At 35.3% G+C, this 15,564-nt stretch overlaps 1 protein-coding gene across 1 annotated transcript in view; it reads right to left on the bottom strand.

Annotated features, from left to right (window-relative positions):
- Ziz (dedicator of cytokinesis protein Ziz) overlaps nt 1-15,564 on the bottom strand; it is a 542,949-nt gene that overhangs the window by 59,076 nt on the left and 468,309 nt on the right. The window contains exons 33-34 of the mRNA XM_067151766.2: nt 12,813-13,023; nt 2,076-2,248 (exon numbers count right to left, since the gene is read on the bottom strand). Coding sequence (XP_067007867.2) covers nt 2,076-2,248; nt 12,813-13,023 — 384 coding nt within the window. The remainder of the gene's footprint in view (nt 1-2,075; nt 2,249-12,812; nt 13,024-15,564) is intronic.

Raw genomic sequence — 15,564 nt, 5'->3', positions numbered from 1 at the left:
AAACAATAATTCGTCTCTGCCATCAAGACCACCTCTGTATATAGGTGCCCGGCTGGGTTTCTAGAAAGATATGTTACAAAATTCTCGAGTGCCTAACAAAATGGTTATAATGTACAGAATATTCTACCATCATCTCGTCTGATCTAGTGCTATTCTGATTGTTATAGTGTGTTACACAATTCTGTAGCGGATTACAAATCACATATACAGGTAATAATAAATTATATACAGGTTCTTACATTAATTGAACTCATATAAATTTCTATATACAGTGTATGTTTCATGACATAACCTCACAAACACTGCGATCATTCGACTACATAAATAATAATCGTAAAATAATAATAATAATAATAATAATAATAATAATTCGAGCTCGATACTTGCATTATTTACCCATGGGTGAGAGAATATTGTTTCCCAGTTATATCAGTTTATCACACTTGCATCACCTTGCACTTGGCAAAGTTATCATCTCCACCCCTATTCTTCAACAACTTGTCTTTTAACATGCCCGAAGTCTGCTAGCTTATGGAAAATACAACCCCATGCTGCAACAGGCCTCGAGAGATCTTACTACCATGTGCAGAAGTCGTAGCACCCTCCTTGTGTATGTTGTTCAACTACTCCATCAACAAACTGTGCCATATCGTCTGAGTGGAAAAGTGCTAATGTGGAGCCAGTATATAAAAAGGGTGATAAGGAAAGAGTTGAAAATTATTGAGCAGTGTCTGTAACATCCATTGTCTGTAAATGCATGGAGCAGTTGGTAGTAAACATTGTACTGGAATTCTTATGGCAGAAGAATCAAAACTCCAATCAGCAGGATTTTCACATGGGGCATCCCTGCACAATATTATTGATAAAGGTTGTTGATAACTGGCAGTTTAATTTTAATCAACCTGATGTCATAAAAATTAATGGTATTGCGCTAGATTGGTCCAAAGCCTTTGACCAGGTATCACACAGAGACTTTCGTTGAAACTATAGCAGTTCAGCATAGGAGGCAATTTATTGGCATGCATAATAACCTTCGCGGAGGGTTGGGCATACTGTATAAATGTATGGAGGTGTTCTATCACTGGCTGTTCCAGTAGTATCTGGAGAAACACCAGGTTCTGTGATTGGATCTCTGCTCTTCACTATCTACAGTATGTGCTCAATCCAAGGTTGTCCGTGAAGCAAAGCATGGCGGTGGTAAACTGAAACTACGAGATCCGAGGACATAAGAAAGGGAGGCTGGGCTTAAAAAGAAAGTGGGAGGCCAGCACGTCGGAAAAAGATTTTGTTTCCACGGCATAAAAGAAGAGAGGTGCACACATCACATCCCTCCTCCCTTGGGATGCGTACATTTTACCTAATTATTGCATTAATTGTCTTATCATCATCATCAGTGGTCCAATATATCTATGACATTGTAGATGTATCCAAAAGGAGGAAGAAGGCTTTGCTCTACAAGCAGATATGGAGAATCTGTCAATGTGGTCAATTTATCTGTCAATAAATACAAATAAGAATAAATATATGAGAATGAGTGCATCCCAAAACCCATCATGAACAGTAAAAAACTAGTGAAAAGTGTCTTTCTGCAGTGTAGTGAAAATTTAGAATGGAATAGACAGTCTGAAGAGGCACAGCAACCACTTTCAACTTAATAGAAAATGGACACTTTTATATTCAATCACTATATGAACTCTCTTTATACATCTAATTTCATTATAAAGGAGTCATTAGTTAAATTATGACCCTAGGTTTCTCAAATGTACTCCACAATGGCTGGTTTCTTTTTTTATTAATGCTGTCCATTTATAAGTATTTCTAATGACAAGCTGTTTTTCTTATTTAGTATAAATGAAGATTTTACTCAATTATCAGTGAATTTTTAGGATAGTGGTTTCAGAAAAACATGTGGCAATAATTACTGATTATCAATGGTACTGGACACTATGAAGTATGACAGGCAAATGTTAAACAAGTATGAAAAGTACTTTTAATAGTTACCAAAAGGACATATTATATTAAAATACTGTAAGACTTGCTATACATTTTACATACTTTCCAATAATTTTTATTACCTGAAGTCTAAGTTGTAATTTTTTGGCATCAGTGGGCTTACTAAAGACCACATCTTCAAGTTCTGCCACACGCATCTGCATTTCATCCAGGGCAACTTCAATGGGGTTTAATTCTTGCAAACGACGTTTCACAACCAGAATTCTCTTCTTGACGTAAGGAAAAGAGTACTGAGCTATAAGAGAAAATCTTTCAATTAAATCATATTTAAACAGTAACAATATAATATGTTATATGGCTAAATGATCATGGCTAATGATGAACCAAATTTTAATCAAACAAAGACTGCTACAGCATAAAATGAATAACAGAAATACAAGAATGCAAAGTAACTTTCAGACCTGTGACATTTATCAATGAGGTATTTTTTTTCTGGATATGGTGACTTTATCATGCTACTTACAGCATTCAGCCTAATTTTGTGGTAGGTATTATCAAAACCTTAAAACCACATACAAGTTATTATGAAGTCAATTTGCACAGTTATCAGAAAAAAACCCACAATATACAGATTCATAATTACAGTAGAAGTCCGTTATACCGAGAATTCATAACGGCGAAAAATTTACTCGCTATAGCGGATTGTTGTTATATCCGATTTTTTGTAAAAATCGGGAAAAACCCCATACACATTAAATTCAGTATGAAATGGCAATCAGTTTGTTCAAAATTTGAGTTTTCGCGGATAATATCCACACTGCGGCTTACTTCTTTTTTTTTTTTCAAAATCCGATACTACGTGAAAGCGTGTGTTTAATTTCATTCTAAAAAATATATATTACCGTATTTCTCCGAATCCAAGACGACTCCCACTTTTTCCTTCAAAAATATTTTAATCAGGCTTAAAAGGTGCTTTGTAAAATCATACGAATGTCTTTTCTTATACAGTATGCATTTTTAGACTGGAGACGCCGAACACTGGCTTTAGTTATGCCCTATTTTTTGCGGCCATACAATTATGCTTTATTTCAGTGGGTTTAATAACCATTAACTTAAAATTGGCATCATAATATTGAAAGGAACTCATTAAAAATTTGCCGGCAATACACATTCCACACGTCTCTACAATACGACGATCCACCAAAAAAATATTCTTGCTTACTATAAAACTGTTACTTTCACTCAGCGTCAGATATAACTGGCTGCCGCTACAAGCATGTCTTGCTTGCCAGATTCAGCCAACTTCAGCGGCTAGCGATGTATAGGTCTTAATCACGGACTCTGAAAGTCAACGAATGAGTTTATTGAACTGCGGTATGTCAATTCCATATACTTCACAATTTCATCTTCAACTTCTTTAAAGCATCCTTGTTGTGGGCCACTGAATGCATTTTTTTGTGCAGTACGCATTTTAAAGCTATCTTTGTCTTCACGGTAACGCCGAATATGGGCTTTAATTAGGACTATGCCGTATTTTCTTGCGGCTGCACAATTATTATACATTTCCGAAAGTTTAATAGCCATTCACTTAAAATTGGCATCATAACATCGACGCAAACCCGTTGAAAATTTTCCAACAATATCTGTTCCACGTTTCTTTACAATATGACGATCCATCACAAAAATATTCCTGCTGTCTATAAAACTTAATTTTACTAAGCGTCAGGTACAGCAGATTACATAAAATCAGCTTCATGGTCCGTATCGCACTTCAATAGATTCACAATTAAGTATTTATTTTCCACCTAGTCGATACAATGATTGCTTAAGGCAATTTTTAATGGTCAAAAGTGGTACATGTTTCGTATATTATCAACATCTTCAGCCACATAACACTGTTTAGATGAAAAATGTATAAAATTGACAAAGTAATGCTTTAGAGGAAGTGTCCTTAAAATTAACATAAGATTGACAAGATTAAAACAAACAAATAACTCAAGAGAAAATATATAAATTATTTCTACAATAGAAAGCAGTCGTCAAGGAAACACTTGTACAATATTCCATAGAGAAATTGTCCTAATAAATATTCTTTTCTTAATAATTCATGAAAAAAGATCAATTTATAAATTAAATTAAATAAATTAAATTAAATAAATTAAATAAATTAAAATTGTATAATTGTATAATAATTGTATAATTTTTAATTTTAATTTAATATTTATTAGGACAATTTCTCTATGGAATATTGTACAAGTGTTTCCTTGATGACTGCTTTCTATTGTAGAAATAATTTATATATTTTCTCTTGAGTTATTTGTTTGTTTTAATCTTGTCAATCTTATGTTAATTTTAAGGACACTTCCTCTAAAGCATTACTTTGTCAATTTTATACATTTTTCATCTAAACAGTGTTATGTGGCTGAAGATGTTGATAATATACGAAACATGTACCACTTTTGACCATTAAAAATTGCCTTAAGCAATCATTGTATCGACTAGGTGGAAAATAAATACTTAATTGTGAAGGTACAGCAGACACGTTATAACTCTGCTACTGACGGCCGTGGCCTTTCTAAGAATTCGAAGGCTTGCATGTTTTGATGCCATTCTGTAGATTTGAGAAACGTTTTTGTAGAGGATAACAGAATGTCATTCTCTGTTCACTATTTTCCGAGATCCAGTGATGTTACACACAGGCACTGTATGAATGGTCACCGTGGCTAGTGATGTAGGCCTATAATAAAGAGGCGGTCGTTTTTTGTAAACGAGTTTTGTGTGTGTGCGCGCGGGGGTGAAAAGAAACAGCGTGGTTACTGTGGTAGTTGCCAGTGGTGTTCATTACTATCAGGCCATGAATGCAAAACGACCCTTGATTTTTCACATTATGAAATTTTTATCTTTAAATTATAACCTCCTCGCTAAAATTTGACATGGGAATGGCTTTCCGAAATTTAACTAGACATGAAAAAATATAAACTATCCTCTGAAATCAGTGATGGTACCCTGCCATATCTTGAGGTGTATCACTTTCTTACCTAATTTCAGTATACGGTATACAATTAAAATTAAGAGATCATTTACTTCAGCCTTTATTTTTAACGAGTTAACAACTGCTATCGGCCACGTTATTTACGCAGTTATTACGAAAACATCTTATCCTCTTTCATTTCAGATTTTCTTTTGAGAACAGCAGTCGACGGGTATTACTAATCGACTCCAATATCGCCTTCGAATGTTGACGAGAGAGCTCGCAAATGCACATAGCGCGAAACTATACTGTACTGAAGATGATCGATCGCATTTTGTGGCAAACGTTTCAGTTTTGTTATTCAAATAGCGTCACATATCCTAACTTATCTGTACTATATGTATGATGAAAAGATACTTCAAGCGGAAGTAGATAAATTATAACCTTCTCGCTATAAATTTACATGATAATAGCCTTTCCGTAATTTAATGGACGCGAGAAAATATAAACGAACCTCATAATCAGTGATGCACTCTGCCATATCTCGAGGTGTAGGCCTATCTCATTCTTAATTGCAGTATTTAGCATTAAAATTAAGCGATCATTTATTCAGCGTTTATCTTTAACGAGTTAACAACGGCTATTGGACACATTTACACATTTATTACGAAAACACGTTCTCCTCTTTCATTTTCCTCGCGGAAGAGCAGTCAACGGGTATTACTAATCGACTCCGACATTGCCTTTGAATGTCAACGAGAGAGCTCGCTGGTGGGCATAGCGAGAAAACGATACGGTACCGAAGGTGATCGACCGCATGCAGTATAATGACTGGGTGCATAAATATCGGCAACGGAAAAATCGAGCGCGCACAATCGCTCGTAATAACGGATGCGTCAGTGATAGGGTTCTCACTGTAACCAAAGGATAATACACAGTTTAATACAGGAATTTTGAAAGGACAGACAACATTTATTGTTATAACGGGGTTCGCGTTATACGACGTACTCGCTACAGCAGACTTCTACTGTAAAAGTATAACCTTCTTCAGTGTAATATCAATAAATTTTTACCTGTTTCTTTAACATAGACAATCCCAGTCATGTTACCTAGTTTTCATACCTGAACCCTTCCAATTCAGTGTATGTACAACAAGGAGAACACAGAGTGAGAGCAGTCATCAAGTAATAACATATTTCATGTTCGTACTACTTAATAGCAAAGCGAAGTGACAGTAACACAACATATCCCAACAAACTGTGAGAAAATAAAAGTACTAAAACTAAAGATACAGGATGGTAGACATAAAAAATAAGACACTGTTTGACAAAAGAAGTAGGAATGGAGGAAATCAAAAGAAATAAACAGAAGAAAATTGAGAAAAATATATTAAGATGTCAAAATAACAGGACCGATGACCTAGACGCTAAGCCCTTTTAAACAACAAGCAAACATCATGAAAATAACATAAAACAAACAGTGTAAGAAGCAAATACACAATCATGAATTTAATTTGGAAATGAAAAGAAAAATTTCAAAATTCTATAAAAAAAAAGAAATTCTAGACCACCTTTATGGAAATGGAAATTAGAAATTAATACATGTATAGATAACAAACAAATCACTTCAATAAATCAGGTCTTATGACATAGGGTCTTGTAAACAGCACAATAGTTGCACATTTTGAAATTCAAATGATATATGGGCAGACAGAAGCTGAGAGCGCCAGGAGATGAGGAAGATCAAAGAATTTGGGAAATTGATGTGAAGGAGGCACTAAATGGCACCAAAAGACAGCATTTTGGGATGGCATTTACCCAGAAATGTTGAAATATGAAGATCCGAAGTTTGTGGAAGTCCTGACATGGCTTTTCCAAAGGGTGTGCAGTGGCATTTGAAGGAAACCCACTTGCTGAGAATAGATAATCATACCTCTTCTATAAAAGGAGTTCAACTTTCACAAGTATAGACATAGTTGTCTCTCAAGTAGACAAGAAACTAAAGAAGTCACAAAGGAAGAATGGAAGAGGAACAAGAAACCTACAGATCAGAGATGTTCATGACCAGAACAAAACACTAAAAAATGTACAGTATTTGTGAGAATAGTTGGAAAGGAAAAGTATTTCTGCCATCTAATGGTCTGAGAGCAGCCTCTGATGTAGGACTGAGACAAAACCTTTACAGAAGAAAAATTTACTCCCCAAATTCATAGCCATAATCAAAAGCCTATTTGACTGATGACCTTAGATGTTAGGCCCCTTTAAAGCAACATTATCATCATCATCATCATCAAAAGCCTATTAAAAACCATACCAGGTAAGCCAAATAGATGAAAAAATTGCACCAATATCCAAATCAACAAAACAAGTAGCCTAAGCCTATTACTCTTCATCTTCACAACAGATAAAATATTTACTGAATGTCTGTTAAAGAAGATCATGGAGAACATATGAGAGCAATTCTATCTTGCTATATGCAGACGATGTAGTGATCACTAAAGATTCTGATGAACAACTTCCAGAGGCAATAGATGAATGGACAGGAGACTGGAAAGGATGGAGATGAATGATAAATGAGCAAGGTGGTGTGCACAAGCAAAATATCAGGAGGAGACTGTCGTAGGTACGACATCGTAACTGGTGTAAAACCTTCAATCATTATGTTTAATATATTTTAATTATAGTTTATTTAATGCTAAATTATCTTTTATTAAATGTTAAACATGACTAGTACATGGTTTCCCTATAAATATGTAGTATAAATATGTATGTATAAATAACTTCAAATACGTATTGTGTATAAGTTTAACCTCAAAATCTATATAGTCGAAAGTGGTAGAAAATTCCATAATGTTCGTATGTTAGACTTATTGTACTATAACTTGGTATATATGAAGGGTTCTGGAAACTTACCGTAAGGTTTTATTATCCAGATACATGGAGAGACATTAAGGAATGTTGGAGAAATTTATATGTGTATAAGTAAATAGAAAACGAAAGTTCGAGTTGGATACATTACTGGAGTATTCTATTTGATTAGCTGGTTGATCGATGTTTTGAGTGTGTTCCATTAGAGTGTTGTAAGAACCTTCCAGAAGTCGATCATTCTAGATGGTTGATCGCATAGTATATATATCGAGCTGTCAGTCAGTGAAGTCAGTTCTTAGGACTCAGGCAAGTGATGGACTGCGAGTAACTGTTCGGCTCCGAGGCGGAGTTGGTGAATTCAAGAGAGTGCATGTTATAGTGCGCGAGTCAGTGTTGTTGATATCTGTACTTGTCAGAATTTAGATCTCCGCTATTGAGTGTTGTAGTATCATTTGCTACTGTGTATAATTGTGTGTTGTGACATACAGTGTAAATAAAGTAATTTATACAAGGAAGTGAACCTGTTCTCGTGTGATATTTATTTACGTAAAATAAAATTGCATTGCAGAACGATAAGACCTGCAAAAGTGAATATTATATATAAATGAGAAGTATCGAAACAAGTTAAATCTTATGAATACATGAGAACAAACTTTTCACTGAACAGAAAGATTGGTTATGAAATCTTGCAAAGAATCAAGAAAGCAAGTAGAACGTATTACCAATGGTGTAACATGAAGGCAAAAAATATAACAGAAAAATACAATAAAAATCAGATCTTCAAAAGCAGATTTTAATTTTTAAATCTGCTTTACGTCACACCAACACAGATGGGTCTTCTGGCAATGATTCAAACATACAGTAATTCTCACTCCTGTATTCACTCATACAGATGAGAACATTTTCTAATTTCAGAAAACCAGAGAGTAATATAACAGCTGCTGAAATGAAATATCATATGAAAACTGAATAGAACAAAAGGGCATCAAAAATCAGAAATGAATGATAAGAGAAGAAGCACATTAGCAAGAGAGGAGGAGGAGATGATGATGATGATGATGATGATGATGACAGTAGAAAACTGACATCTCTTGAAGTGTTATAGATGAACCTGCCTGGTGGCAATGATAATTAAGACATCAAATCTGTAATGGTCTGACAAGCTTAGTTGGTCTCAAGTATTATTACAATATTATAAGTCCACCTGTTCAATACAATACAATATGATCCACTATTTCAGGTATTGAACAGGTGGACTTATAATATTGTAATAATACTTGAGACATATGTCAACTTCAATACGGAACCAAAATGAGAATAGTTACTTGTAAGCTTAGTTGGTTCGAGACACGGTGGAAATTTTTTTTACCATCTGAATGTTTTCTGGCATGGTAGGAGAGGTAGTGGTACCAAAAGCCTGAGTTCAATTCCAAAACTCCCCGCAGTATTCATAGAGAGTAAAGGCATATGATGCCGTTAATGGTGATTTATCTGTCGGATGGCGATGGTAAGTCTTGAGCAGATCCCTTGGTGTTATTCAACAAGAGTAGGCTATGCGCCGACACCAGATATGACACTTTCCCTATGAGAGAGGCACAACAGATCTAATTACTGTCTAATTCAAAAGTACAGATACTCAAGTTTAAGCTTCTATAAAAAATGACTGGGTGCACCAGTCTCAAACCTAACTGCACCAAATTGTAGATCCATTCTTTCTGTGTTTAACAGTGGTATGGAACTATTTTTGTCTGATGTATTTCTGCAATGGCTGTAATTGGAACAAAAAAAGACCGTGCTTTTTGGCATTCTATTCACAAACCTTGACTTTAAATTAGGCAGCTTCAAAACGAGTCATGCGAACGTAATAAAATTTTAATGTGTCTTAGCTATAAGAGTCCGAAACTAGAATTCAAACTTACAAGAGTTTATCACTATAGCTTAAGATGTCAGAGAAAGTTGTACCCACGATTGGCAAAAAACAAAACACGACTTCAAAAACAAAAAATACTAATTGCTAGGCATTTTATACAACACGTTCCTATATTGCTGATACAAGGCAGCACACGCAGATATAGTTTACAAATCATGTACGTATGTACTGTATCTGTAAATATCAGACAATAGAGATTTACTTCTTTGCCTGAGGTCCTAAGTGAACTTTAAGACATAATATCATGACAAGAAGATCATAACCATAAATTTTGTTATTATATGTAATTTAATGTTATAATTATTAATGCAACATTGTCTTTGTCTGTTATACGTATGTTTTAGTTATCACATAATCTGTTAAATTTATTTGGCTGAGGATGGCCACTAAGTGGCTGAAACTAATCCAAAGACTTGTGTAATATAATTTACTTTATATATTGTATTGAAAATGTGGACCCTCTTGTCAATTTATTCTTATAATTGCACTTCAATCCGGAACAAAAATGAAATTTAGAGCCTATAATTGTATCTGTAAAGCCATACGCTAAATAAATAAAGCACACACATCAGAATAGACAGGCGACACTAGCCGATTACAAATATCAAGGGAAGGTGACTATTCTGCATGACGACTAGCCAATTACAAATATCAAGGGAAGGTGACTATTCTGCATGACTATTCTGATCAGCAGGTTGCCTACCCAATGGTATGTGAAAATATGATGCGTTTTTAAAACAAACTGAGGGACTCAGGAGTAAATACCTAATGGTAAGGGACATGGCATGTTTAAAAGCAACCATAAACTTGTCAATGTTGTGATTTACTTGTGGTTCCATTAAATAAATTAATGAGTAAATAAATAAAAAGATAAATAAATGAGTGAATAATGGTAAGGGATATGGCATGTTTAACAGAAATCAGAAGTGAATCACAACATTGACAAGCATGTGGATGCTATTAAACATAAAATGTCCCTTTCCATTGTTTACTCCTGAGCCCCTCCATTTATATATATTTATTTTTGGATCCCTGACCTGGTCAATGACTGGAAAACAGGTTGTAGGTTTACATTTTCATTTATTTTTGGAGTACATCATTATGAAGATTAATTCCTTGTATCTGTGTAAATATGCCATTACAAAATGCTCCTAAGATTGAAAAACGTCTAAAAATGTATAAAATGTAAGCACCCAGGATCATGAGCTCTCAGAGCAAGTCTAGGCTATTTCCTGCCACTTCATTGATTTAACTCTTTCACTGTGTTATGTTTAGGATTGCTAACCCATTAGTCAAATATAAACAAAGACAGGAATGAGCTCATTGGGGTTGAGAAAAAATGGATATATATCAGGATTATTGAGCAGAAAGCCTACAGGAACGAGCTCGTAGGGGGCTAAGATGGATGCAGAAGAACTGGGATAAATGAGGAGGGATGATGATGACGATGCTTGTTGTTTAAAAGGGCCTAACATCCAGGTCATCGGCCCCTAATGGTACGAAATGAGACAAAATGAAATGACAAATTAAAAGCCCAAAATCCTCCACTGATCAGAATTCAAAACGTGAGGACGAAAAATGAATGGATGGATATGAATTTAAAACGATCAGTGGAACCAACCCACAGTGCCCCACATGCACAGAAGCTGGCGTAAAACAATAGTATTACTGACCAAGGGACTGCTTCTATAGCACGATACTGAATCGATGATACTTGTAGTCGAAAGGGGTCCAAAATCCAAGTCATCGGCCCCTCATAATGGTACTTATCGCTAGAAAAGTAGAACCATGGTATTTGTCATGCTGCGGTACTAATCAAAAGTAGCGTAGACTCGCGGTATTCCACACATTATGGTACTACTCACAGGTAATGAAATTCGCACATATATTACAGACCTACAGTGTGTGCATATTGTGGCGCCATTTACAGGCAACGCAAACCTATGGTGTTCATCACATACGTACTATCGCGTGGTGTTCCTCATACAGTGTGTACTAATCATAGGCAAGCCAAAACCCTGTGTTCACTCATCCCATGGTGTCGCTCATATAGTGCTACTAATCACAGGTATTGTGATTCTTTGTGATTATAGATTGTAAAAGCCGTCGCGCACTCGTTTGCTACTAATCACAAACCTATTTGGTACCTAATATAGTGGTACTAGACGCAAGTAAAAGCAACCCATGTTGTTTCCCGTGTGGTGATACTAATAAAAAATAGTTTCATGGTTCTAATATAATCATCCCTTGGTCACCCCTTTTAGTTGCCTCTTACGACAGGCAGGGGATACTGTGGGTGTATTCTTCGTCTGCATCCCCCACCCACAAGGGGTTGTGTGTTTGGTCCGCGAGAGGTATTTTATTTCCCTCAAGTCTGCCGGCAAGCTGGTTAGGATCCCTCTATCCTCCACCTGGGACGCGCCACATGGGAGTATCACCTCTCCCCCCTGCTACGCTGGCGTTCGTGGAAATGAGGAGAGAGACTATCTACTTGAAGGCAGCAGTGTGTGAAGATGTGGAGATTATCCTTCTGGTTTGAATCCTGCCCAATGCATGTGGGATCTTTTGAATGAAGAGACAGATCCCAATGGTTCAGATTTCAAATATAACTCGATGTCCTGGGGCTCTGATCACAATTTCAACAGTCAAAAATAAAACCACGAAGCTGGCTTGACTTTGCAGATCCTGATCAGACAAAAAGAACAAATTTTCACAGACTCTTAATCAAAATAGCTGTATGCTGCCTGATGTCCTGCTGTTCAAAACAATCCTTCACACTTCCACTTGATGTTCTATCATCTCTGTTTGCCATATTAGCTCATAAGCCAACGGCCTTACCAGTCGAAGGGTCTCTATTATTGGTACAGATGAGAAAACAATCTCAAATCTGTTTTAGCATAGATAATGAAGACTCTAGTAGCTAATTTCTGTTTTTTATACTTTGTCCTACAGTAAACTACTAACAAAGTATTATAAACCCAAGTCATTGTGGTACTCTTCCAGCATAAATGCTCCCCCCCCCCAGTTTAATCTACAATTTTTTAATCTTTTCCCAGGTTTCCAAGCCATGAAGTTTTAAGAATGTACTTACTTGTGAGAATGGTTCGCCTCTTCCATTGATCTTCTGGAGTTCCACGTGCTTTTCCATCTTTAGTAAAAGGAGTCTCAAACATGAAGCAATTAATGTCGTGGCCTTGTTCAAAATCAGTCTGTCGCTCCTCTAATTCACTCTTCTCAAAATATGGAGTGACGTGCGTCACTTGAATGTAGGCATATTTTGGATCCAAATCATTAGAATTGATCTAAAACACGAAAAATTTTCACAGCTAGAGACCACAAAGATGCCAAAAAGCATTCTATAGATCAAGTGAGAACTACATTACTAATGATTCCAATGAAAGTTCTATCCACCAAAAAGTGAATTCTAATTTTTACTGTGTTCTTGTAATGTACCAAAAAAGTCAGAAACAAGTTTCAAAAGGGCATCATACATAGCACCATCTCGGGATGAGATCACATACAAACGTCAGAAATATCATACAGAAATAAAGTGTAAAATTAACAAGACTAATTTCATAGCAGTAGTTGTTGAACCCAACCACAAAGTACATATGAGAATGAATGCACAAAATATACCACAGAAGTATTTTGAAGTGCAGATGATTCTTTTAATTACTTCTTAATTCCTGTTGTTGTCGTCACTTATATCATTATTACTCCTTACTTTTAAAAATAACTTTAATCTTATTTACAGACAATACCTACAACATGCTGTAGAGCGGAATCATGACAGAATAAATATCAACTGGCACTGCAAAATCTCCAAAGAATTTCTATTCTATGCTATGCTAACAAACCAAGGAAGTCTTAAGAGAGCAAATATCTTAGATAAAGGATAATGTTCTTACAACCAATCAGTACTATTAAATACATAATATTTATTTAAACATATATATTTTGCCTCGTTTAAAGGCTTCTTCACAGAGGTTAGTTCTTTTGATAACTTTTTATACAGTACATGAACATAGTTCAGTCATATATAAAAAGAAACACTGTAGATTCTACATAAAATCATTAAATCAAATGAGACTGAAATTAAATTTAAGGTGAGAAGTTATTAGTCAAGATAACTTATTAAAATTCAATTTCAATCAGAAATATAAAACTGAAGGATTTCAGAAAGTCTAATGCCCTTTAGCTTCCCAGGCCTAAATTGTACATCATAACATTTACTACATATACTCAAAACAGAATACTTCCTATAGTTCTGTCAAAATGTATTTTTGGGGGTTTAAATAGCTGATCATATTATATTACCACAAATCATAAACTTCACTGAAGAATTATGTTGTTACTATCATATAAAGGACTCTCCTTTACCTCCCGCTGACTTTATGCATCTGGGATTACCTCCAGTATCTAACGAGTTGAAATTAGTTACACTCGCCACACTGTGTGCTCTACTCTTGAACTGTAACATGTGCTGTCCTATCCTGTAACTGTGCTTTGCATCTTGAACAAGTTTACTTTTTGACTTTCGAACTATCTGGAAGTTTCTCTCATGTGATCTGTACCTCTGGTTACATAATCTGTGCTGATTGATTTCCTGTACGTTATGCCTTCTCCTCATGCTGCCCAGACACGGTATATAACTTGAGGTTTGCACCTTGTACCTCGTTAATCACCGTGTGTACCATGAAAGGAGACATCGCACCATCTGCCAGCCAAGTTTAAGGTAGGACTTTGTCCTAAACTTTAAAATTTGATTATTTAAAGTATCCGTAATTTACGCTCCCTCGATCTTTAAGTATTTATGAGCGGTTAGCTAATAATAATAAAGTTCATATATCCCAGTAATTGCAGTTCAAGTCCCTGGAGTAGTAGGAGTAGTTTTGATAGAAATATTTGAGAAATTATTGCAGACAACCTTGTATTTTTCAGTAGGCCTAATTAAGGACACTTTTATTCTCCGTTCCGTGGAGTAGGGAAAATAATAGTAATCCACCAGCTGTAATAATCACATAACCACATTTCAGTAGAATTGTAGTGAAGATAAGGTATAATAATAGATAGTATCTTGCCAGTTATACTCGTGTTTTTCTTTGTGTACTGCAATCCTTTCGATACTTAAGCATTTAACCAAACGCAGTGTAGTGTAGTGTAGTTACATTGTAGTATAGATACAGTACATTTAGATAGTGCCGTATCTTGCCTGCTATATTCGTGTGTTATCTTTCGTGTGTATCTATTAGATCATAATACTAATAATAATTTGTCTAAGCATTTAGCTTCGTTGGTAATCTTTGTGTACAGTAGTTCTTGCAAATTTCATTTCTGTTGTGCTTAATAGTGACATACGGTACCATATCGTAATTAGGATACGTCTGAAAGTAGTTTAAAAATTACTGTAGTGTACTGTACAGTAGTATATGAGTAATATCCTATTAGAATTTAGTGTGCTTATTTTATCATTGTAAAATATTTGTGTAGTACTGGTGTAGTAGAGGTATCTGTAGAAACTCTTACTAAATACTGTTGTTGTAATTAGGATAGGCTTAATTGCAGTTTGGAACTGTGTAGTTCTTGTGTATTACTTTCGATATTCAGTAATTAACAGCAGTTTTTATCCTGTTAGGGGTTGTAGGATAAAAAATAGAGCACGACTAAGTAGTATTGTAGTGATGTAGTCGTATATTAATTACCTTATTGTTGTGTGATCTTTGAGTAGGTACTATCCCACACAATATATCCCTCCGTTCATTTATTTTTTGCAAATAAGTTATTTTATTTTTAATTTCATTTTTCCCCCCGTAAAGAATGGCTAAGGAGCGCGAGTGTATGAA

Source organism: Anabrus simplex, chromosome 7 (assembly GCF_040414725.1).
Source record: "Anabrus simplex isolate iqAnaSimp1 chromosome 7, ASM4041472v1, whole genome shotgun sequence".
In the NCBI taxonomy this organism is placed as follows: domain Eukaryota; kingdom Metazoa; phylum Arthropoda; class Insecta; order Orthoptera; family Tettigoniidae; genus Anabrus; species Anabrus simplex.
This window is presented reverse-complemented; position numbering and strand designations above follow the sequence as displayed.